This window comes from Micrasema longulum, unplaced genomic scaffold, assembly GCF_059751315.1.
Source record: "Micrasema longulum isolate JH-2025_06_02 unplaced genomic scaffold, ASM5975131v1 h1tg000632l, whole genome shotgun sequence".
Taxonomy (NCBI): Eukaryota; Metazoa; Arthropoda; class Insecta; order Trichoptera; family Brachycentridae; genus Micrasema; species Micrasema longulum.
In genome coordinates this window covers 334,869-360,800 of record NW_028277828.1, presented here as the reverse complement: position 1 = coordinate 360,800, position 25,932 = coordinate 334,869, and the positions used below count along the sequence as shown (strand labels likewise).

Sequence of the window (25,932 nt, the reverse complement as noted above, 5' to 3'; positions counted from 1 at the left end):
GTGATCATCAGCTGCATTCAGATATGTCCTGAGATCAGTATCTCGCCAGATCCTAAAGATAATACTAAGACTTGTCACGCTCGGGAACATTTGGTACGCGGGCAGACAGCTTCCCGGACTTCTGGCATACAAAATATGTGGCCAGTGAGGAAAATCTCCTCTCTTGTCATGATACACATCTTACCCCATTACATTAATTAAATAAGTGTTGATTTCGTACCATGGTACACGTTTTCGTAGATAAATATCACCTTGTTTGTAAATTGTAAAGTCAAGTTTTATCTATTAGTCGTATGAGTTACAATGAGGAACTTCAGTGGTTTAAAAACAAAAAATAAATTGTTGATACATTATCAAACTAAACAAAAAAAGCAATTATCATCGCCATGATTTTTTCAAGTTTTGTAATTTTAAAAATCCTCACCGAAACTTCGAAATTATACCGCCCGTGACGTCTTGAGTTTGAGTCGGTGAGTTTTTCTGAAATTTAAAAGTAGAGCCCCGTTTAATTGTGAATACAAATTATTTGTACCCGCTAAACATCAAAACAAGCTTAACATTGAAAAACACGGCTACTTTCGAAACCGGAAATCTATCACAACAAATTGACCTTAGTGATTATACGACACCGGCTAATCGCCCGTACGGACAAAAAACATTATCTGAGTATCATCTACGAAGTTAGCTTAGGTCAAAAATTCAGGTTGAGAATTGCAAGCGCAAACCAAAACCGTCCGTTACACGTTTGTTGTTGAACTAGAAACCAAACATTTTTTTCTTAACGCTCTTGTTCTATTCAATAGAGCTTAAGAGCTTCTCTTTAAGCGGGGGCGAATTATTACTTTAGGGTAACAACGCTATCATTATTGGTTATTGTAAACACGCGTTTACATGCATTTATGACGTTCCAAAGTAGTTAATTTTTTATTATTTTTTTCATACATTTTCCAGAAACTTCCCGTGAAAGGGTAAAGGCGCTAATTGGGTAAATAAATTCGTGGAATTGTTTTTTGAATATTTTATTTTATTTGGGAAACCAACAGTTATTCATACATATTTATGGTAAACAAACAGATATAGTATGTAGATGTAAAAACTCAGAAACGATAACAGATTTCACAAAGTGTACAAAGTTAGTAAATGAAAAAAAAAATATGTATGTATTTTGCACCACAACAGGCCATGAGGCCCAATTGCAGTGGGGAATTACATATATTATATATATAAATAAATACATATGAGTTTATCCATATAATAATGTTATTTTCATATATACATATATCTTTAATAATCAAAAAAAAGACATAAAAAGAGCAGTTATTTATTGTAAATGGGGTGGAATTAGGACAAGAATGCATGAAAAGTGGATAAGGAGGGGAAGGGAGATGTACGTATTTATTATTGTCAATTGAGTTACATAATGCATTTTAAGTGTCAATTTTAAATCTGACAAAGCGATGTTTGTGTAGTCTATGTCTTTAAATTTGGTTTCGGACACTGAATAAATACTTTTAAAAAAAGCGTTTTTAACATACGATGTTTTACTTATTGGTACATGAAACAGGTGGTATCATCTACAAATCCTGTCTGGAATATGTATTGTTATTGAACTAAGTAATTCTGCACAGTCAACTATTCCTGTCATTATTTTGTGAAGCAGTAGTTGGTTCGCACACACTGCGGTATTGTAGAGTAGTGAGGATGGAAATGGTAGGTAGAGGCAGCGAGTTGCTACATAAGAAAGACCGGTTTTGTATTTTAGGTATTTTATAAATTTGTTCTGAATATTTTCTATTCTTTTTATATACCGTACATGGCATACTGGGGATTCCATATCTGAGATGCGTATTCCAAATGGCTTCTAACAAACGTATAATATATTTGTAACTTTAGGAAAATGTAACTGATCGCCTAGTTATTATTGTTTGTTTTGTCTATATGAACATTTTATTTTATACTTCATGAAATTTTATTAGTAAAATCTTATTCATTATTGTACACGAGAACATCAGAAGTCAGTTCTATTGATTTAATATGGAAAACGATTTGAAATATTTGCAGCAAAATTACGCTGTAAGCAATTTCATTAATATTAAATAATCCAGTATTCATTATGGAACATGGCACTCATGAGTATTAACATGAACATTGAACACAAGTATTTTATTGTGTACACATATAGGGTATATTCCGCATTACCTTATACACCATACAGCATACAGCATACAGAGACTATGAGATGCGTGCTCGTAAGTCGTGAACTTTACTTCTGCATTATTCATGAACTTGTCAAAGCAATTATTCATAATAATATTCCAGGGTACCTAATAACAATTGCCCTGGAATTATTGTCCAATAATCGTGTTATTTTTACGTACGTTAATTAGCATTTCCACCGTGAGTGCATTGTCAGCTAACGTTACGTTAAAATGGGACAAAGAAATCTGAATGAAAAGCTTACGAAAAACAAAGCCTCGTACACTTAAATATATTATATAGATTGTTCTTTTTGTATATAAAATGTATTTATTTATAAATCCTTACGGATTACATTCGTTTAGCAAAATAACTTTTCTTTTTTAAATTCATATTCTATTGTTAATAATAATATTTTTAACATCTCTCGTAAAGGTTGTCTGAGTCTTTTGTTTAGTTTTGTCTGGTACTTTATTGTATAATTTCAGTCCCTGGTTTATCAGTCTCGATTGTCCTTGTCTCGTTTTAGAATGTTATTCTTATTTTGATATTCTCGTATTGTGTCCATATTTACTACAAGTTTTAGTTCTTCGTCTACAATTACATTAAAGGCTAAATTATTAATAATTTTTAAGGATTCTAGTTGAACGAGGTCAGTTATATTTAATTGTTTGTTTTTTTTTTAAAAGAGTTAAGAAAGAAATCTAGAAATCTGCCATTAAAAAAATTGAAAGAATTCAAAATTTCAACACATAATTTTTCGCAGTTCCAGAAAAACCTGCTTATAGTTTCGGAATTTGAATGATAGGCCCAGATCGAGAGAAAAGTCAGCCCTGATCATTACCAAAGGATTCTGAAAAATATTGCTAGATTAATTCAAGTCGAAACTCCTATACTAGAAAAATGAAAAAAAAAACAGTTCTGTATGTTTCTGAATAAACTATTGTCGATTGATAATGACTCCTCTCGCGTTTCTAGGATGTAAATTAAATCTACTGTTTTTTAGTTTTGATTTTATTGTCTAGAATCCCTAATGAGATATTATGTTTTTCTTTCCCAGAATGGTGCTCGTGCTGAACGGCGTGCTGCAGGAGGAGTGCCCGGCGGACACGCGCGCCCTGTTCGGGGCCCACCCCGTGTACCGCGACACGGCGGCGCAGCTCCTGGCCGCGCCCCTCAAGGTGGTGGGCCCCGTGGGCCTGCTGTACGTGCAGCAGCGCGAGATGGCGGCCACCGTGCCGCTGGACAGTGAGTATTCTGGATTTTTTACTCTGTACTCTGCACTCTCCCGTCGGGTCCAGCTACTGAGCGGAGCGTCTGCGCCCGGCGGACACGCGCGCCCTTTAAGAATCCATTGGACGATTTGGAAATTTGACGATTTTACACTTACTTTCGAACCTGTGCTGTGCGTTGAACGGTCTATTTAAAACCGTCTCTAAATCTTGCAAAAACAGATTCCAATTATACTACCTGACACCGCAAACTTAGTATTCTCCATTGAGTAGGTGAATCATAATTAGAAATCTCACAATTCTTTTTTCAAAGCTCTTCGCAAATATCTAAGTCACTTCCTCAATGGAGATTTCCAAGTTTGCTTCTAATACCCTCAAAAGTCATTAGAAAATATAATATAGTATATATAAATATATATAGTAATTTACCAAATATTCGTTGTTATTCTGATTAATGTTGTCAATATAGGCACTCTTGTATATGTTTGTATTTGTGTGTAGGTACCTACTTGTAAAATCTAATTCCATTATTTCGTTTTTCAGAAAATGTTTCTGTTATCGGATCTGATGACGCTACCTCCTGCATTATCGTAGTAGTAAGACATTCTGGTAAGAAAATTTTATCACAATTTCAACATGTATTTTACCGGTATTATGTATGTAAAATTTGTTTAGGAATTATCATTATAATTTTCAACGGGATAAATGAACGTGCGTTCGAATTGATTTCGATCTTTGTTTAATCCACCCTTCAATTGGTCGACATAACAATTGTCAAAAATTATTTTATTAAATTAACTTCCTTATTAATATTTGTAGTATTTATTTTGTGGTCAAACGTTTCAATAAATATTTGTAAGTGTTTGTAAATAACCACTTACCTACCTTTTCTATGTCTGCCAGTTTCGAGACGTATCCGTCTCTTCGTCAGAACACCAATTAAACCATGTAAATCCCACTATTCAACTTCACCATAGTCGTTGCACAAAAATATAAAATCAATGTACTGATTTGAAACTACATACTTTAAGTAGTTTTTTAGGATTTTTTTAAAAGTTTACCATGTGGAATATTCCTCTGAAGTTTCGCGGTCTGGCTCTGAAAAACCATATATGTATATATGTATTGAGGGAGAAAGCCCACCTCCACCCGCAGCTGTTATAGACTCCTTGGGGGACTCTGTCAGCCTCGCTATTTTATCGAATTTAATTTCTACATCCATTGTTTTCCAAGTGAGTTTAGTCGAAATCTAGGGCAGAAAAGTGCGTACAGAAAGACATTTCTTTCTTATTATTACTCTACTCCCACGAGAGCGTTAAGAATACCAACCCTGATCTCTCTTCGATGGATTTTCCTGCAATGTTTTGTCTATCTGGGCTGGTATTCTAAGCGCTCTCGCGGCCGTATTATCTCGTGTATTTGCATACAAAATACACGAGAAAAACTGTTATCGTGCCGCGAGAGTGGTTCAGAATAGCACCCCTGGAACATGTCTTATCCTATCTCGTAATTGACAATATTTCAACTGTCAAACAAATAATTTCAGTGACTGACTTTTTTCGTTTTATGTATACTAACAATCGACAGGGACTGAATCAATACATTGATAATAATGAAATAGTACCAACAATATTTTATGTAGGTATATTAAATAGCTAATAATGTATGAAACGCACTCGGAGCAAGCGTTATCATGTTAGCTGGTACCCGGATGTCCCGGACGTCCAGTCAACTATTAACAATTTTGTATTAAATCATTACATTCCTCTTCTTGATAAATTCCTGTTCATTACATTCCTCTTCTTGATAAATTCCTGTTAGGAACAGATTTATGCAGTAAACTTCTTCATCATAACCAGTCTGTATATTATATCTTAAGTGTAATAAATAATATTTTGAATGGACGGTTTTACGTCAAGAATCAATTTTGTAATGAGACCACCCTGTAAATCGTTTATCTCCGTAAGAGCATCGTAAATCAAAGGCTAAATAAAACCTTAGCAATGTGCATAATATCCTTTGCAAATTAATTTTAACGTTACTCGCGAAGGGTGCTTAATGTTTTGATATTCACACACATGCCCTATCGTTTACAAGTAATCACATCATTTAAGCTAATTTTGATTCTTTCTGGGAATTTTGAAAATAATACAACCCGACAGCACACTAAATGATTTTTTATAATTTATTCAATAAAATAGAAATATAATACTTTAAACATTCTACGAAAGATATGTCTAAAGGTTTGTTAAAGAAAAAATGTTGGCTTATGTATTATTTCATTAAATATTGATTACGCAGTTAACTTTAGCTATTTTTTATTATTTTTACAATTTTTTGCTACAAAAGTGTAAAATATTATGACTAAAGTATTAATATCGTATAAAATTTGGTGTTTTTGCGAGTGAATTAATCCTTAGCTTGTAATGATATATTGTTTTACAAAAAGTTTCCTATAAATTTAAATTTAAATTAAATGCAATTTTCCTCGGAATCTATTTTAAAACAAATATTATGTACAAAATATATTGTATTTTTTTTTGTATAATGTGTACACCTATGCTAATACCATTTTTTTTAAACTGAAGACAATAATTCAAATTACAATACAATACAATAAGACAATAACAATACAAGACAATAAAAAAACAAATGTTAAAGACAAGAAATAAAGTATATAATAATAAAATACCTGCTTCTCTTAGTATTCCTATGCCTTTTGGGCTTAAATTTACATTCATTGTTATGAAAAATATAAGCCTCGGCAAATCTATAGTTATATTGCTCGCATATTCTAGGTATTGTAGGTTGTTTTCAATAGTTAGTTAGTTAGGGGTTTTTGTCTTGTCGGTTTATAAAAAAGGTCTTCATAAAGCGCCCTCGCGAACACGGCACAATATAAGTTATCCATAATAATTGTAAAAAGATAAGTGTAAATAACCAATCGTTTATTGATTGAAAACAACAAACATAAAAACCAATGTTTTGAAAAACATATGTACTATGAAATTAAGTAAGTAAATAAAATAAACATTATTTTGAATTTTATTACAGCTAAATTTTTTTATATTTTTAATTCATTAATGTATGAGTTTTTTTAATGTAGGTACTGTAAGAATGTAAGTCAGAATGAATTAGTTGATAAGCTTATTCACTGAATGGCGCCTTTTAATAACTTGAAGTTTTATTTCATTCATATAAACATATGGACATTTTGACAGATGTTTCCTTGCATCCGTTTAAATATGTTCGGTAGTTTTCCCAAATCCGACAGAATGATGTTATAAATAGAAAACATTTTGATTCGATGTATCTACAGTAATCTACACGTAATATAATCAAATTACCCGTAAAGTAATGCTGATTATAATCAATTGTATTACAAATAAATAAATAAATTTGTTGCTTGGCCTACGATAAAAGTATCATTATTGCGCTTTGCATTTCAATACCTTCGTATTTTATTAGAAATAACATAAATTATTTGTTCATAAATAAATATTTGAATTGCGTCACGATAGTACATCGATCCATGCAATGTTATTGAAGATTCCAATACAATAATAGAGATAGAAATAGAATCCTATTCGCTTGCAAAATCTGCTTCTGTATGCGATTATAAAATGTCAATGAAAATATTAATTTGTTATATTGACATAATTGCTCTTAGATTTGATTAATCGATATCCTTGGCTTTAGAAATATGTAAGAACGCTTTAATGTGTGATTTCTCATTATTTATTATTATTTAATCTAACGCAATATTACGATATTGCATATGTAATGAAATACCATAATTACATTTAAAAATCCAAGAATGGCTTTATGTTAATTCTCTAGCCACTGTGAGTTTGAATTTTGTGTACTTTGACTGTAAAATTTTTCAATATTACAATATTCATTTCTTTAGATTTTTACAAAAATAGTCGTTAATATTTTACTGGCATTTATTGTTTGCAGTCTTTTTCTGTGACATCTATTGATAATAAATAAATAATGAATAATGAATAACAATAACAATAACAATAATAGTATCCACAATTTTACCGATATCTCGAACTTCGAACATATTTTTGTACTATTAAGAGCCAAGACAGTTTACTTCTGAATTATCTCAGTCTTACCGGGAATCGAACATCAAACACGGGTGCCTCGGGAAAGCCCTAACCAAAGTTGTCTTTTCTTCACATCCACGGGCTCCCACCATCCTGGAAGGACGTCGATGACGCTCTTTTGGCGTTATTCGGCGGAATTGAGGCACGCGGAATTAACGTGGAAGGAGGTGAGAGCGCTGGCTAGCGATATGGCTCCTCCTGGAGGCGTCTGGTGGTGTCCACGTGCTCCACTTAGGAGCTGAAGTAAAAAAAAAAGTTTGTTACACAGCTTGCCCATCACATACCGAACACCGCATTTGAGAACATAAGTCTCCTTGGTGGTTCCCATATACAAGAAACAATTTCTCGTTGCCGAACGAGAAAAGCTGCCGAAGGGAGCTCTCTATAATCTGATTGCCTGGGCATCTTTGTGCTGAAAGTAGGTAACTGTTTACTTCATTGGATTGAGGTAAAGAGGAAAGTGAATTTTTCAGTGACTGGGATAAAATTGATTGGACATGATTAATTTGCCGAAATGATTGCAGAACTTTTTAAAAGCTTTTAAATTGATAAGTTTATTTATACATATATAATTAAGATCTGAACTGATAGGGACTGGGCTGAATGATGTAGTGGCGTAAAGGCAGAATAGGGTATAGGTTTTAGATCCAACAACCAAAAGCTTTAAGTGCTTTTTTTTTTGTTTTCTGTCTAAAAAAAAATTTTTAAATATGCATTTTACTAAAAAATATTTGTGCTGAAAAATTTAAAGGTGCATTTTGCCAAACGATAACCAAAAATCGATAAAATGAAATCTTCTCGTTTGATGCTTGTGAAAGCATCCTTGGATACGATTTTATAGTTCCAAAGGTGAGCTTGATTGGAACTCAAAACTAACTGTTTTGTGAAGGCTTAAAAATGTTGTAACTATGAGTAGCTAGAAACGTCTACTACTTTTATAAAAGAATGCCTAAATTTATCAAAATTGTATAAGAGTATGTATATTAAGATTTAATGGATAAAATGAACTATTGGTGGTTTTTTTACATTGAAATTTTTTTGTGTTTTTCTTTTTTATTTGGACAATTTTTTATTTTAGATGTAAATATTTTTCTTTTTTTCCATGGTAATAAGAGTTTTTATATGTTTATAGAATTAAAGAGATAAGATTATGTATATTATATTAAAGTTTAACTATAAGCACCTGCTGACGAACTGCATTTTATGCAGTTCAGTAGGACTTAATAATTTATATGTTAATTTTTGTATGCTTTTGATAAATAATAAAAATAAAAACAATATTTAAAATTTCATACTAATTTGTAAAGATGATTTTTTTAGACCAAATAAAAAATCAATACAAAACAGTGGGTATATTTACCATATAACTCAATACCATAATGTCAATTGATAAATTTGACTAGAAATGACTAAACTTTGAAGTCAAAATGCAAATTTTAAACTTTTCGCCATTTAAATCGTCTCAATCTGGTAGATCCTATTTACACAACAAATTGGTTTGTTTTTCGTGTTAGATTCATAAAAAGTATGCATTATTAAATTTGTTTTATTGCTTTATAGAACTATTCATTTTGGTGAAGACTTAAAAAGATAATTGCGATTCCATTAGTCTTTTGAATGTTATTCGTTTCCCGTAAATAATTCATATTTGCATAATGATACCCTCACAATGCACCATAAACTCCCGTTTCAAACTTCTCTTAGATTACATTTTTCTTTTCTACAAGCAATTAGGCCTTATTTCTCAAATTTAGAGTGAATTATGTGAACTAGTGATTAAGTTCGGTGTAAAAATTTAACTTTTCACCTAATTGAGTGAACCGGTGAAGTTGCGTAAGAATTTACTTCCTAGATATAAATAAATTGTTGAAATTATTGCATTCATTCATTCATTTTATTATTTTTTTTCACATAATAACAATGATTAGTAATAAAAGTAATGTGACCTCACTGGGGTTACCTGTGCCGAGTTCAATTCACTTATGTTGTTAATCGACAATTCTTTGGAATGGAATTTCATTGTACATGTATATTTTTAGGTTGGAACACCATCTTTGTGGACATTATTAATCAATAGTTTAAAATAAAATCACCAAAATTAAAATTAATTTATAAACCAACTAGTTTCGGCAACGCATTGCAAGGTGATGCATAAAATTCAAAGTAATTGAAATATAATATAATCGAGATGAAGAACATTTATTAGAAGTGAATATAGAAGTCTAGGTATTTACAGGGCTTATGATCGGTCATTGGCTGGTTTAAGTGGCCACATTACACATTCCATTCTGCCTATGTTTGAACATCCGTATTCCTTCAATTCTTCCATTCAATTCCATTTTGACAAACTCAAAATATTGTTGTTAAATAATTTTATTTAAATCTATTGAATTTTATTGTAATTATTTAATAACTTATATTTAAAAATAAGTTCATTATTAAAAATACTGGGTACACTTTCACTTATTTATTTATCCAATTAGCGTTTCCACCCTCTGATGGGCATCTTTAGACTAGTAAATATCATACAGTGTTGAGATCATTTATACACGGTGTTTCAGGGCCAGACCGCGAAACTTCAGAGGAACATTTCACATGGAAAACTTTGAAAAAAATCCTAATGATTTTTTAAAAAACTCATTTTTTAAAAGATTTCTTTTTCATTTGATCCGACAATGGATTAAATCCTCAACATCTAGGATTAATATCCCTTCCACAAACCCCAACTCTTCCCCCTACCCATCCGTTTCCCTTGTACGCGTCGGTGCATATCGCTTCTTTTGTTAAATACGTTTTTTTTTGTGAGGGAGGCGAAGGTATTTGTGAAAGGAACGCTAGTCCGTAAAATTAAAGATTCACTTCATTTTCAAATTATGTATTTTTTTTAAGTTCTTTAAAAATATAGATTTTTGGAAAAATATTATAAGATTTAAAAAAATAGTTTACCATAAGGAATGTTTCTATAAATGTTCGCGGTCTGGCCCTAAAACACAGTATATATCGCAAAATATTATTTTCAGTACATGTAAATAAAAAATATAAAAAAACAAGTCAAATAAAATATGTACAATCACATTTAACACTAGAGTACCCGCTTTTATTGTAACTATTTCGGGTATTTTTTGTTATAAAAAATATACTAATTATTAAACATGTTTTTATTTAAAAGTAAAAAAACACAACATAAAGATTTAAGATAGAGAAGAACTAAACGTCACCTTCAATTCTAGGAACATGGTTAAAAAACTATAATTTTGAATTTATCAGAGATCATAAAAAAAAAAATAGAAATCATTTGTTTTATAAAATTGAGTACATGTTACAACCTGTTTATATGGACATACCCGTATCCTACATGTTTAACACATTTTTTTGTTGACCAATTAAACGTTTTGTAAGTTCCTCGCCATTTTGTTTACCTAAAAAAAAAATTAATCGTAAAGTTTACTAAAAACTATCGTAGATACCGTACAATAGGGAAATATCACGTACTACGAATACCGATAAAAATGTATGAAATGGATTAAGAATAATTAATTGAATTTTCAAAGTCAATATGGATGCTGTGGAGAAATGTTTTCACGTATAACATGAAAAAAGAAAATATTGAAAAAGTATGTCATTAGAAAAACGCGACATGTTTGGCATTGATAGTTCTGACGTCAAGATTCGTGACGATGTTCTATAAAAAAATTAATTGTTTTGAACAAAGTTGAATATGAACATGAATCGTTACGTATTAGGGGCGTGGCCAATGCAATAATCGTTTTTGCGGGAATTTAAAATTACAAATTTAAAAATATTTTTTATGCTTTATAATATTATCAATTTATACTTGACTCAGATTTACACTCTCGCCTGATTTCATCATTCGTAACCCTGTCATACATTCCCACACATTCGTCGAAGAGATTTCAACCGCGTTCACTCGACTTTCATCCTCCCTCTGCCAATTCCCTTTTTCACCTCCATACATAAGTTTTGGGACTAAAAACAACACCACAATTTTAATTAATAATAATAACTTGTGAGGTTATTTTACGCGTTGATTCTCGTTTCCAGGTTCGGGGGCGGTAGCGTTAGCTCACCTAGACGGGTCGGGTACAGAAGAGGCTGCTGCGGCCATGCTGGCCAGGGTACAGGAGCTGGCCATGGCCTACCCTGGGGGCCGTATAGAGCTGCAGCTGGTCGGGGGATACTCGGACCCGCACCGCTACTCGGAAGACCTCTTCGCCGCCATCATGCGTAAGTATCCATCACCTTGCTGGAAAAACAATGTCATTTTTAAATATTTAAACTTTTTTTTAAGCCTACGACTTTTTCATGACAGTTGTTGTGTGGCAAAACTAAACTTTCACACTTTACATATTTTTTTTTTTTCTTCTTTGTAACTGACATATTGTATAATTTAGATGGGTACTATTTTATTATATCCGAGAATTTTTGTATTTTTTACAGTTCTACAAATATGTGTTTTTAAATGTTTTTCTAAAAATAATTATTTTGTGTTTCAATTTTTCATTGAACTGTGAAAGTTTTCTTCTCACTACCAAAACTATTTTAGATACTAAATTTGTTTCTATTTACATATTACAACAGAGATGAAGAACATTTAAGAGAAGGTAATATAGAAGTCTAGGCATCTACAGGGCTTATGACCTGTCAATGGCTGGTTTAATATAGAAGTCTAGGCATCTACAGGATAGATGCCTATACCTAATACCTGTAGATGCCTAGACTTCTATATTACCTTCTCATAAATATTCTTCATCTCTGTTGTAATATGTTAATACACTTTCACCATTACCGTAGTATACATAGTATTTACGAAAAAATACATAATTTACATGCAGAGTGAAAAGGGATGCAAACACCACCATGTCCGAACATGCACTAAAATTAGGTTAATAATATTTTGCGACATGATGCAGAATGTATGGGGGTGGGGGTTAGTAAGGGGAGGGGGTCAGAGGTTGAAAGTTAAAGGAATGGATTGGGAAAATGTTTGATCACAAAGTTAATGATTTGAATTTAAGTAATATACCTGCAAGTAGTTTCGTTTCGGTTCAGTTCTGTAAATTACAAACACACACATAATTTCAAGCCGGAATTATTGTAATTGTCAGATTCGAACAAGTTGCTGTAATTTGATTGCCTTCGTGAGTAAGCGGTAGACTTGGGTCCATTGATTGTTGCCGGAGTAACAAGGCGCAATATTAACTTGTAACTTGTATGTACAATTATTGTACAATCCGTCTCATCTCCAATATCCAATGTTGCGCGAACAGTGCGCAGTAAAGACGACGCAGACTGTGAGAAAGCGTTGATTTATTTGCATTTTCGTGGGATCACCAGGTGGATCATTTCATCAATCGAAAAACTCTTACGTGTATGTATTGGGTGGTAGCATAAATTGTGTCCGTTTTTTATCTACTTTCAAAATAAGCACCAAAATCAAACACAATGGTAAAAGTTATATGTCATTCGAAAGATTTTTTTTTCTCTACACGATAGTGTGTTTGCTTTTTCGTTACATATATTATTTTATTTGATTAAATGCCTTTAAAATGGAAAATCGAGTCGACGAAAGTGAGGATTTTCAACATCTCATTCTGTTCGCGTTCGATCGAGGGAATAAAGGAGAAAACAAAAAAGAATTTCATGGCACTATTGACCGATTTGTTTTAAAATAATTACGGAAAATTATCGAGGTCTGTATTAAATGAGAACGCCTTACTCTAAAACCGCCATTTATAAAATGTTTAACTTAAGTTTGGGTAAATTTTATCCGCTTTATCCGGTAAAACTGAATTTTTATCCGCTTTTTTCAAATCAAGAGAACAAGAGGACAAATTGCAACAAATTAGTCAATAATGTATTCTCCTTATTTGTTTTTTCCTTTTTTCCCTGTGATGGGAAAATGAATTCCTACGCGGATCCGGCTCGTAAAATAGCGAGGACGAAGTCCTAAGGCTTCTATGATATTATTGTAACCAAATTTAATTCAAATACGTGAGTATCCTCGATATGCGGTATGCAGTGACAATCGGTCACAGCCCAACAAATGAGATGGATTAGGAAGGAATGCCACTAACCTGGTTTTCGTTCTTGATGGACTTGTCGGATCCGACTTGACACTTTCTTTTTTTTTTTTTTTTTAAAAAGAAATATTTGCGTTCTTATGATTTACCCAAATATTTCATTTTAAGGGCCATTTTCAACGAGTTGTAAATAACTCACTATTAGAAAATGGAATCAAGTTGGGGTAAAGTGGGATTCGAACCACGGAACTTTGGTAAGTGAGTCAGAGACACTAGCCACAGGACCACAACCCGATGTTAAACCCGACTTGTGGCGGCGCACCAATACGAGGGCAGGCCCTGATCTTGAGCTTAACACTGGTGGTTGGTGGGAACCAAATTTATATAATGCGACACACATGTTAAACGAAATAAACGCGCGATGTACGACACGAGGTCTTAATGTGGCGGGTAATCAAAGAATACTGAGGTGATCAATAAGCAGTTCTTTCGTCGTCCTGTTGATAGAAAAAATATGACTTACGCCGTGTTAGCCAAGCAAAGATATGTTAACTGCGGATAGAAAAAAATGTACTAAATTATTCGTAAAGAATACAAACTCTATACAGGTTAATGAGGAGAGGAGGATATAGGATATATGGACAGAGGCTTACAAGTCGTCCCACTCCTCGTATCTGCTCAATGTCTGTAAATTTTACTAAATCATTTGTGTTGTGATTTCTTCCAGATGCTTTCCATCGTCAGCCAGTGGAAGTAGATCTAACCCTGGCATGTGTCGGGGAGCTGAATACTGTAGCGAGGGGGGGCGTCCACTGGCCAGCCCTGTATGGGGTGGGGGTTAACATGCGAACGGGGCACCTGTTCCCCGCCACCTTCCCGGAAAAAGGCCCTGACACAGCCCTGCGTTACGCCCGTTACTTGGCCGGGGGCTCTCAAGTCAATCAGGTACGGATCCATAAGTCAAAAAGATGTTCACCTTTTAAAATTTTATTTATTTATCAATAACATACAAAAATAGAAATACAAATTATGAAATCCTACTGAACTGCATAAAATGCAGTTCGTCAGCAGGTGCTTATAGTTTAGTTTGAATATATATACAAAATCGTTTCTCTTAAATTCTATAACATTTAAAAACTCTTATTACTAATATATGGATATGTGCGATACCAATATATTGACATTATATGATACGTTTTGAATTTTCAAAGTGCTTTTCCTCTTAAATTTTAAAGTTGGAGTTTTGATTTTATTTCTGTTTAGCATTTTTGCTTATTAACCCTTATACCCGTATTCAGAGACAATACTTAAGGTGAGGAAAGTACAATCTATTGTCTTCACCTTCGGGTTATTCTCTGCATATGAGATTAGACTGTCTCTGAATACGGGTATTAGACTGCTGAACAAGATAATTCGTTATCGTTAACAAGATATCGTTTTTCTTAATCCAAAATTGTTGCTGACATTATAATTCTCAAAAATGTAAGTGAATTCGGAAACTGCTTGTTGCACGGGATATTATTTAGTTTCGTACACTAGTTGCCGGTTTCATACATATTGGCTTTATTTTAAGGAAGTGAAACTATTTATATCTTTTTAATTTATATCTGCTTCGTGGTGTAATGGTGCGCCCGTATGCTATTATGAATGAGGTCTCAGTTTGATTCAATTAGGGTTTGAAATATATATTAATTTTAAAAAGTGTTTTACTTATTTAATATTTCCCTTGGTCGTCTGACAGATAATGTAAAATAATGATACATAAAAAATAAACGCGCTCTTGCATAAGAGAAAAAAACTTATTTTTGTAGACCGCGATATTATTATGGATGGGGATTGTAAGTAGACGTTTAAAAAAACCTATAGTACTTATACATATTTTTAGCAAGTTTTTTTAAAAAAGAGAAACATTTTAGTTCTAATTATTTACTAAAATATTTAATTTTTCATGGCAACCTCTGTGGCGTAGTGGTTAAGACGCTAGACCGAAAGATTCGGGTCAGATTCCAGTTGAGAACACAAAAATTAAATTGGATTTTTTAAGAGTCTTATTGTTCTGTACTGTAATTTACCACTGTTCTTCACTGAGCACTGCGCTTTCTGAAAAAAAAACCTAAATTTAGTTAAACAAATTTTTTAATGTCTTGTACAGTTTCAACGGTATAGATATCGCCGATACCATTCTATAAATATCAGTATCATATCGACAGAAGCTCCTATTGTTGCATTACTAGTTATAGTTCTACATTATCTCTGGTTGCATTCCGAGTTTGAAGTCATCTAAGCAAGATTTGTATTTCACTAAAATATTCTAATTTGTTTGGTACATTTCGGGAACCGAAATGTCTAACACCGTTACAAACATTTCATACTCATAAAAAATGATTAAGAGCACAAATAATAGTGTTGTGAATAGGACTTGCTCTCCGACCTACTGCAAATTGATTAGCATTTTTTAATACAACTAACTTAAAATGCCCGCCAAATTAAAATGTTTGTGTTAATTCTATTTTTATTTTAATTTTGGTCTTAGTTCCAATCTAAACAATTACATATGTAAAAATATTAACAAATAGAAACTGCACAATAAAAAAACAGACATATCAAATACATTTAGCAAAGACAAAACAAGAAAAATTAATCAAAGAACATGTTCTTCACAAGATTAAGAGCTAGGCCAAGTAAATCTTACATCCCACACTGCATTTATGACAAAGAGATCTACAAAATGCTGAAGGATCTATCTTAAAGTACTCCAAGTTGCACAAATAATCAACTTATCCCCGCATTTTTGATATTGAGGCATGTTTAATAAAGAAAAATTATAAATTAGTCAATAATAATTAGCAAGTTTAAGGTAGGCTGGTGTAGGGTAGATGCTCTAAAAGTGTGATCTTTTTGGTTTTGTGTCTATATCTAGTTATAAAAACAACATTTAAATGTTTTTAAAGAATATTTAGTATGTCATCATTAATCTACAATGAGGAATTTCAGTGGTTTTGAAAAAAAAATCTCAATAGACTATTTAACTAACTCTGCTAGGGCTTTTAGTTTTTCTAGAATGATCGATGCATACTCTTGTGAACCGCGCACTCTTAGAGCACCCTACCCTAAGCGTAATGGCTCGATTGTGCAATAATTTTTAAAATGCTAGCCTCTTTTACAAGGATTTTGCCTTTGATTCCAAGTTACACATATACAAACCAATAATTATTTATTTACAACTTCTAAAAAAATAGTCCCCAAAATTGAAATGATTGGGTTTATTGTAAAAATGCATAAATTGTCTTAAAAAGCCATGTAAGAGAGGGTGCCTTAAAATCTAACATAATGGTCCCCATATTAGTTATTAAACACTATTTTCATTGATTTTTTTAGGTCCTAGATATATATGATTCATCACACGGCTTATTGCGCATCGGCCCATTCAACTACGATCCTCTGAGGGGAGTGGATCTCTGGTTAGAGCAGTCGGATGAATTTATTCTACAACATCTGTCCACATCTCCGCAAGTAGAGCCACCCCATTTTGTAGCAATGGTAAGAAAAATAAGTCTAATAAAATACCGTCAGGTGTAAGTTCGAAATCGATTATTTGTCCCCTACCTCTGCTACCGTCATGCCATTTCTCCGTAGGTGCAGGCAGAGAAAATGGAAGGCCACATGTATCTATCCTCACATACGTTATTAGCTTCTATTCATTAATTTAAGTGCTTTTTACTCGATATTAACTCTCAGATGGAGATAAGATGGAAACAAGGTTGATTGATAGTGGTTGGCGCGTTTGCTTTTCACGCAAGGTCCTGGGTTCGATTCCTCGCAAGGTTAAAATATGTTTTTAATTTTGTGGTATCCTGCCGGTAAAACAACTTTTTAACTTAAAATTTATTGTAGATCACTTTTTAAATGTGGATTATATACAAAAAGTGCTTTATACACCCAAAATACTAGATTAAAAACTAAGGTTTTTCTGGTCGTTCTCCTAATTACAAATGACTTTAATGTACTTAAGAGAATGAATTTTAAATTTCCTTATTCCAAGATTATTCAAATATCCCTACAACTATCATTCACTCGGAAGATTTTAAAATAAAAAAATCAAACTGAAAAAATACCTCCATAATAATAATTTTTTTACTTCTCACTTTTTTATTGCTTTTGAAATAAAACAGCGAATTGAAAAGCTTACTTAAACATCTCCAGTAAAATAAATCGCTTTGACAAAGAAACTTATCGTGAAATTTTTATTTTTTATTTTCTGATAACGGTCCAGATATTTGGCAATCCGGATGACTGAAATTAGGATAAATGGAGTTCTACTGTATTCAATATATATGTATTTGTGTAAAACAAACCTTTCAACAAAAAGTTTTATCCCACGGAATAGTTTCTAGACTTAATTGGTTACCGAAATGATAACATGTAACTTTAAATTTAATTAATAAACACTGTTTTACAGCACTGAAAGTTCTGGAGAAATTATTGGTTTTACACTACAAATATCTTATTAAAGCATGTTATGTTATTTATCGCAGATGATTAAGATACATTGTATTTGATAAAGCGATCAGGTGCAGATGCTGATGAATTTATTGGTTCTTTTTAAAATATAAAAATATTTAGTCTTAAAATAGTGCATACGTAATATATGAATGTCCTAATATTAACTTATAACTAATTATTATTAAAATATATAGGTACTAATTATTAAAATTTCTAAACAATATTCGTACACTCATACACTTAAAAAAAACTTCTTTAAAGCCAACTTAAATACTTTTTATTTAAACATACTTATTTTTATAGCTTACGATTAAATGAAATGTTTTTTTTTGTTCTCTTATTTCTAATGGTATTTCCTAATAATATAACTGTACAGCTCGGTGCATCAACGAGTTCTGTGTCTTTATCTTCTTACGAAATGACAGCCTTGCTTAATTTCGGTTCTGAAAATGCTTAGTTAATATTGTGAGTATATAAAAGAATTAATAATTAAATCAATTTCATTTTGCAGATGAGGGCGACACTGAAGTACATCCAAGACAACCAATTCCCAGCAGTAACTGTCTTCCGAGACAACAGGCCACACTATTACCGCAGGGATGAGCACACCGGTTGCTGGCAACCTGTTAGATATTAGTTTGATTTTACCTTACCCAAACTTTCCCTACTTAAAGTCATTGTTACTGTTTTAAATCTACAGTTGAAAAGATGGTCAGTTCCCCAGTTATGGTTTCATTTTTGTATGGCTTTAACCACCAGCCTCGACTAAAATGGCTGAAATTTCTGTATTATAATACATAGTAAAATTCCTGTTGAATTTATATATATATATTTGAGTAGTTATCGTGAAAAAATGTCAACAGAAAAAAAATGTATGTGTATCTTACAGTTGGTCCTTCGAGTCAGGGAAACGAGTGACATTTACGAGCGTTGGAACAATTTCAGTTACTTACTTCCTTCTTCCTTACTTATTATAAAGCCAATAAATATATTTGTAGCAGTTATTATTTCTTGAAAGTCGTTCGGAGCCTAGTCCTATAGAAAAATGATTCAATGTTTTATGTTATGGTGTAATTACTTTATACAATCATGTTAATCATGCCACAAAAGCTTGTCCCATTTCATTGTATGTTTATACAATCTATGGCGCAGTTAAAAACATATTTTATTGGGTAACAAGATAGTTTTTAATGACGTTTTTATAAATGTATAATGTTATATAACAATAGTTTATCAACAGTTTCAATTCATCTGGTTTGCGTAGATTGAATTATTGTTTATCCAATGCAAATGATACTCAATTTATAAAACTGACATGAAATGAAACACTTGTTTTTTTTTATTTCAAATGTGTATATCAAAACTTTTTATCAAAATAACCTATTTATATGTTTTTAGATGCATAATGTAATATTACAATAGTTTCAATTCATCTGGTTCGCGTAGATTTAATTATTGTTTATCCAATGCAAATGATACTCAATTTATAAAACTGACATGAAACACTCTTGTTTTCTTTTATTTCAAATGTGTAAATCAAAACTTTATATCAAAATAACCTATTTATATGTTTTTAGATATGTACTCGTGTAACAATTTATCTTTTTTCTCTTATTATTTTTTAATCGACAGCAGTAATTTTATCTTTTACATTTCGTCAGTTGCCTTTGGAAAATTATTTTTCTTTCATGTTTGAGGCAACGATGTACAAATAGACGGATTTATTATTTTAGCAAATATTTCATTCCACTCAAAAATTTTCCCAAAAATATAACTAATTGTAAGCTTATTTAATTAATTTGATTATATTTACAAATAAAATTAAATAGAGGTACTGTTAACAAGGCATTTTTCTCCGTGTCGTCTTCATCATTTTAAAATAAAGACAATTACTCACTTATTGAAATGATATTGACTATGTTTGTGCTTGTAACATGTCTATTTGATTACACGTTTAAGGAATTAAAATGAAAATGGTTAAAACTTATTCATATTTATCATTATTTACATTTCTTGCATAAAAGTGAGATAATAAGTTATGTTTTTAAATATTTGTTTAAATTATGTATTCTCAATAATCAAGTATGTAACCGACTTATTTCGCTGACTACCTTGGTAAATCTACTTTTCACTAAAATAAAATTTATTTGATTTGAATAAACATATACTGTAAGATAATAACACAAGTTTCATGAAATTTGTTGATTTATTATGAGCGTTCCCACGCCAGTATTTATTAAAAATTAATGTCTAATAAATTTCAAATGTACAATGAAAAATTTCAAAGAATTGTTAAGTACACACTGAATGCAAAATACTTTCTTATATTCACAGGAATTAATTCAGATTTGAAAGGGTTAACTATAATTCGAGAACTTGAAATATGTTCCTTATAATGTTTATCACTAAATGGCCCAATAAGCTTATCTTTACTTATCCTATCTGTGTAAAATGTTGTAAATAAAAATATATTATGAATATTGTAGACAAGTAATGTGCGTTTGTGTTAAAACAGATATTCCATTTAAAAGTGTATTTTTATTTCAACGCTTGCCTAACTGTTTCAAAATTGTTATGTTTGTATTCAATGTTTAGTATATTTTATTTAAAATGTACTTCGATTTTTGCTTTTTAAAATAAATATTTATTTTTCATTCCTTTAGTTTTCTATGTATTTTAAAATCCTTATTCAAACAACCCGATATTAATGACTAGGCGTCAAAATTATATATTTTTATTTACACTATCAAAATGCTGAAATATGCATGCAAATATGCACAATAAAATGGCAAAATATGAAGAAAATATCCACCTTTTCTTCCTCTTGGCTGTATGTCCCATTTACTTGGGATCAGCCCTCCTAGTCCTTAAAGCTTAGGATGCCACCGTTGACCATTGTTCCTCTGCTGCCATCCTCAAACAAAACATCTATGTTATAAGAATTAACTACCACAGAGGTATATGCATTTTTTCATTGTTTACATTAAATGCCAGCTATGGATGTCAAAATTGTGTCTTTCATTTAGGAAATGACGGATATTTCCGTCAGTCCAAAAGACATTGGTGGGGAAAAGACTGCTATGTAGCGTATTTGAAATGAAAGTAATTGTATGATAGTAGGAGATATTGTATCCCTATAAAAAAGTCAGAAACAAAAGTGTCCTAGTATGTTTGCCTAATATACTTCAAACCAACAATATCTAATTTGATGTGAAATCATAGAATGAAGAATAGTCCAGAAACCTCATACGCACATCAAACAGAAGGTGACTAAACCACTCATAAATGAGTAGGTTTACATTTTGACCCATTAGTTTCTTTGCAGATGTCGCTAAGTACGCAACTCCAGATTTGAATTCAAAGATGCCGTGTTGTTTCCTTTTAAAGTGTAGAAATATTGCTAGGATCTTAAAGAAACAGGATGGTATGTAGCAAATGTAATACTTAAAAATTGATTTTTTTTTCCATCTGTCAGATTGTCCAAGAAACAAAATGGAAATTTCGTTAGTGTTTCCAGGGTAGTAATTTTTTTTACCCTTTTTTGCTCATCTAATGAGAGAACTAATGAAAATTGGACCTCGGATTAAACAACTCTGTGGTGGACATTTGACTGACATTATATTCAAAACATCAAATATTATTTAACATGATATAACAATATCCGTTTTATTTAAAATATATTTTTCTTTTCTTAATTTCAAAGTTCATTAATTCAATTACTCTTTTTAATGACCCTTTACTTATCTACTCTGTTGTGTCAATCAATGTTTCAGACTGATTTTTTTTATGTTACATTTGTGTCATGATTATTTTTTTTCCCATCGTGCGTAATGACGCGGTGACATCACGAGTGCGTGCGGCGAGAGTGGGGCATAGTGGGGGAATATTAGACACAGTCCAATGTATTCAAATATGATTCTACGCTCCTTCTGGACTATTCTTAATTCTATGTGTGAAATATTTATAAAAAGAAAAAAGTTATGATATGAGTTCATATAAGCGGATCCTTTGAGAAAACATTGTTCTCGAACATTTTAAATCATTAAAAAACAGAAATAGTTTTAAAATTTAAATAAGTATATGAATATAACAAATGAATTATTATAGTTTTTAAAGAAATATGTAACAATATGTTTTTCTTAGATATGATCTTTCTTCATACATTGATGTCACAAGACAGAATCTAAAATTTGGTGTCATATCCGCAGTAAGCATCTTAGGAAAGTTTTGACTTCTGCTGTTAATTAAAGCATTAATCTTCTTTATTGCTTGAAGACCAGGTTTTTTTAAAACCGTATCTAGCTTATTCCTGATGCTGTCAGAAAATGAGTCAAGAAGAGCCCAGCCGTATTTTATATTTAATTCACAAAGGAGGATTAATCATCTACAGCTTTTTTAATTAATAAAATGTGTTTAAATTACTGTTATATTTTTGTTAGTAAAAGAGTTTTACTTAGATTATTTTGAGACTAGGAAAAAACCAAAACTTTTCCTTTAAAGCCGGAAAAATGGATTACTTGAATGTGCATTTTTTGCATGCATTTGCAACCATAAAATGCATATAATCCGATGTCTATTGTGACATTGGTGAGGAAATTAATTAATGAATAGTCTTTTTACTCAATTTCAATATAAAAAAATCAAGATCTGCAAGCACTTGGTTATTACTGTAGTTTGTTGGTTTGATAATAAAATATTTTATTTTATAAATATAGAACAATGGCAAGTATATTATTGCTGTTGGTAATTGATTTCAATAAAACGTATTATTATTGAACGTAAATAGTAAAGGTGCAAACCTTTAAAAAATAGTAATGACGCCACACATTGTATGAAAATGTTTTACCTAGCTGTGGTTTAAACCTTTTCAAAGAAGATTCTACTGTTTGCAAACGCAATATTTATATAGAGGGCAGTAGTGTACATGTGGATTTTATTAAAAATAGTTTTTGATTATTTTTATACTGAACTGTGCCGAAGAAAAGAGTGGTTAAAGATAAAAAACAATTTACCTACCTTAAAAACGGCCCCAAAGAATGGCTCATTAATAAATTGGTTCAAAATATTATGATAATAGTATATATATACTACGTGATCAAACCCTTATTCGTATTGGAGCTAAATCACAAATAACTATCGACGTGCTTAAAAACATGCTAAGCATTTGAGCGATCACAATGAACAATAATGAACATGCTTAAGCTATCGTAGTTAACGTGTGTGTAATCTCTAAGTCAACGCTCGTGTCGTTTTGTTTTTTGTTTTCCTCGTAAATATATACTACGTGATCAAACCCTTATTCGTATTGTAGCTAAATCACAAATAACTATCGACGTGCTTAAAAACATGCTAAGCATTTGAGCGATCACAATGAACAATAATGAACATGCTTAAGCTATCGTAGTCAACGTGTGTGTAATCTCTAAGTCAACGCTCGTGTCGTTTTGTTTTTTGTTTTCCTCGTACATAAATACAGTTCATTGGCGAAAAATCGGCGTTTACTAAAAAAAATTATACAATATATTGCATTTGCAAAATAGTAAGGAGTATCTAATACAAAAACATGAAAATTAAATTATAATTACTATGGCGACTGCTTTTCTTGACATTAGGCTTGCCAGCCGCCGGCTAAATTCAATAAATAGCATGATAAATAATAAATAAATAAATAAAAATAGCAGTTTTGGAATATTTTCCATATTTACAAAGGTGAAATTCAAATATGTGATTGCGCAGCAGGATTATACGTCGTGAAACGTAAATATTTTGAGATTTTATATATGGTGTTCACGGATGTTTCAGTGTGATCGCAAATACGATAAACAACCGTTGTGAGAAGTTGTTATCACTTCGCTTATTACCACGTTGATAGTTATTTGTGATTGAGCTACTGGTGGTACTTCTGTGTAAAAAACACAATAAAAAAAAGACAATTTGCCTGGCCCCGATTACAATGGGAAGTTAACAGATCTATCTTTGACCCGCTACAAAGAAAAACCGATATTTGTGTACGAAAATGAAAATATTTGCACGAACATTTTAAGTATTTTCATCGGTAACCTATTATGGAACATGTTGAGAAGAAAAAATGAATACATATTCTGCTTTTCGTAGAAAAAAAATAATTTTACTTTGTACATAAAATTGAAGATAAATGTTTTCCCATTGCAATTGAGGCCCAGGAATCAAACCCGGGATCTCAATAATTATGGTATACAAACGTGCTAACCAGTGATCCACGAGTCGGACTATTTCCCTTTTCAGGATTTTTACCTGAGAGTAACCGATAAATATTTTTTTTTCACTTACAAAATAATACAATAGATTTTTGTACACTATTATTTTACCGTGCCGATGCCGTGTGCATTAGATAATACGTGAGAAATATGCCTTTACCCTATACCCACCTAACTTCCACCAATGTCGAAGTTTGGTGTTTTATTTTTTGTTAATAAGTCAGTTAGTAAGCCACAACAGGCCAGAAGGCCCAATTACAGTGCTGTATTACGACACAGTACACCCAGGCACAGGTGTTCTCACCGAGAATCGAACCCGGAACCTTCCGAGTGTGATTTAAGCGTCTTAACCAGTACACCACGGAGGCGCCTTTAACTTAAATTATATTTTCGTGTGTCGTATTATCAGCGCTGTGATTTTATAAAGTATTGTCATTTTGAAATTACTCCGAACGCGTCACACGTGACGTCACAAGTTTTCTTCGGTGAGTTCTGCAGGTGGGTGAGTTCCCGTATACTGGAAATCTATCTCAACACTCTATCATTGACTGATTCGCGAGACCTTGTGAAGTAGTTCAAAGCAGTTTATTTTTTCATGCATTTTTGACAAACTTCGCCGTAAAACTAAATGGTATAATTTTTACTGCGCCTAAGAAAAGTTTTTTGTATCCCGTTTCCCGTAGCGCTGAACTTCGTCATTAATTGTAAAATAAAGAAAACACTTTTTTATAGCTTCAATGGAACTGAATAAGTTAGTAAATAAACTATTACGTATGCCGAATTTATTATTATGTAGGTATGCCAACGACATTGGACTATTCTATAAAAATCAAACAGACGTATTAACAAAGAATGACATAAACAAAGACCTAACTATGTTGACTAAGTGGACGAACACAAACTTACTTACACTTAATGAATAAAAAAGCAATATTATCCATTTTGAATCTAGAAAAAAATGTCATAAATAATGAACGACTAACTGAAATTGAACAAGTTAAATACTTAGGACTAACAATAGACAGACAATTGATATGGATAATCATATCAACAATTTAATTAGCAAAATGGCGTCATTCTCGAGTCTTTTTTTGAAAATTAAAAACATTGTTCTAAAAACGGAAAAAATTCTTATGTACGAAGCCTATGTAAAAACTAAAACATGTTATATGTAACTACGATGGGGTAAAGGAAATAAAAATGACATAAACAGACTACAAAGACAGCAAAATAAAATATTAAAGTTAGTTTATGACCTACCCTATCTAACTGCAACTAAAGAACTTTTTAAACAAACTGAGCAATTAAATGTAACTGATCTCTTTAAACTAACATCCTTAAAATTTATTCATAAATTAGCCACTGGTGTAATTGTAGACAAAGAACTAAAATTTGAAAAAAATTGTACTAAGCATGGACACAATACGAGAATATCAGAAAAATATCATATTCAACCTTCTAAAACGAAACAAGGATAGTCAATACTAATAAACCATGGACTGAAATTAAACAATAAACTACTAAACAAAACTAAGCAAAAAACTCAGACAACCTTTACAAATGTTCTTATTATTTTTATTTTGTCTGTAGATATGAATTGAAATTTCCG

At 31.7% G+C, this 25,932-nt stretch overlaps 1 protein-coding gene and 1 long non-coding RNA gene across 10 annotated transcripts in view; one reads left to right on the top strand and one right to left on the bottom strand.

The window, feature by feature from the left end:
• The window catches only part of Ntan1 (N-terminal amidohydrolase 1), a 292,280-nt gene extending 271,539 nt beyond the window's left edge, over positions 1-20,741 (top strand). For all 9 annotated transcript variants that reach the window (XM_088229063.1, XM_088229061.1, XM_088229054.1 and 6 more), the window contains 6 exons: positions 3,257-3,444; positions 3,972-4,037; positions 11,606-11,788; positions 14,312-14,529; positions 16,963-17,124; positions 18,599-20,741. In XM_088229063.1, coding sequence (XP_088085189.1) covers positions 3,258-3,444; positions 3,972-4,037; positions 11,606-11,788; positions 14,312-14,529; positions 16,963-17,124; positions 18,599-18,724 — 942 coding nt within the window. In that variant the 5' untranslated portion in view covers position 3,257 and the 3' untranslated portion in view covers positions 18,725-20,741. The remainder of the gene's footprint in view (positions 1-3,256; positions 3,445-3,971; positions 4,038-11,605; positions 11,789-14,311; positions 14,530-16,962; positions 17,125-18,598) is intronic.
• LOC148279999 (uncharacterized) overlaps positions 1-25,932 on the bottom strand; it is a 233,012-nt gene that overhangs the window by 42,938 nt on the left and 164,142 nt on the right. The gene's annotated exons all lie outside the window — the stretch shown is intronic.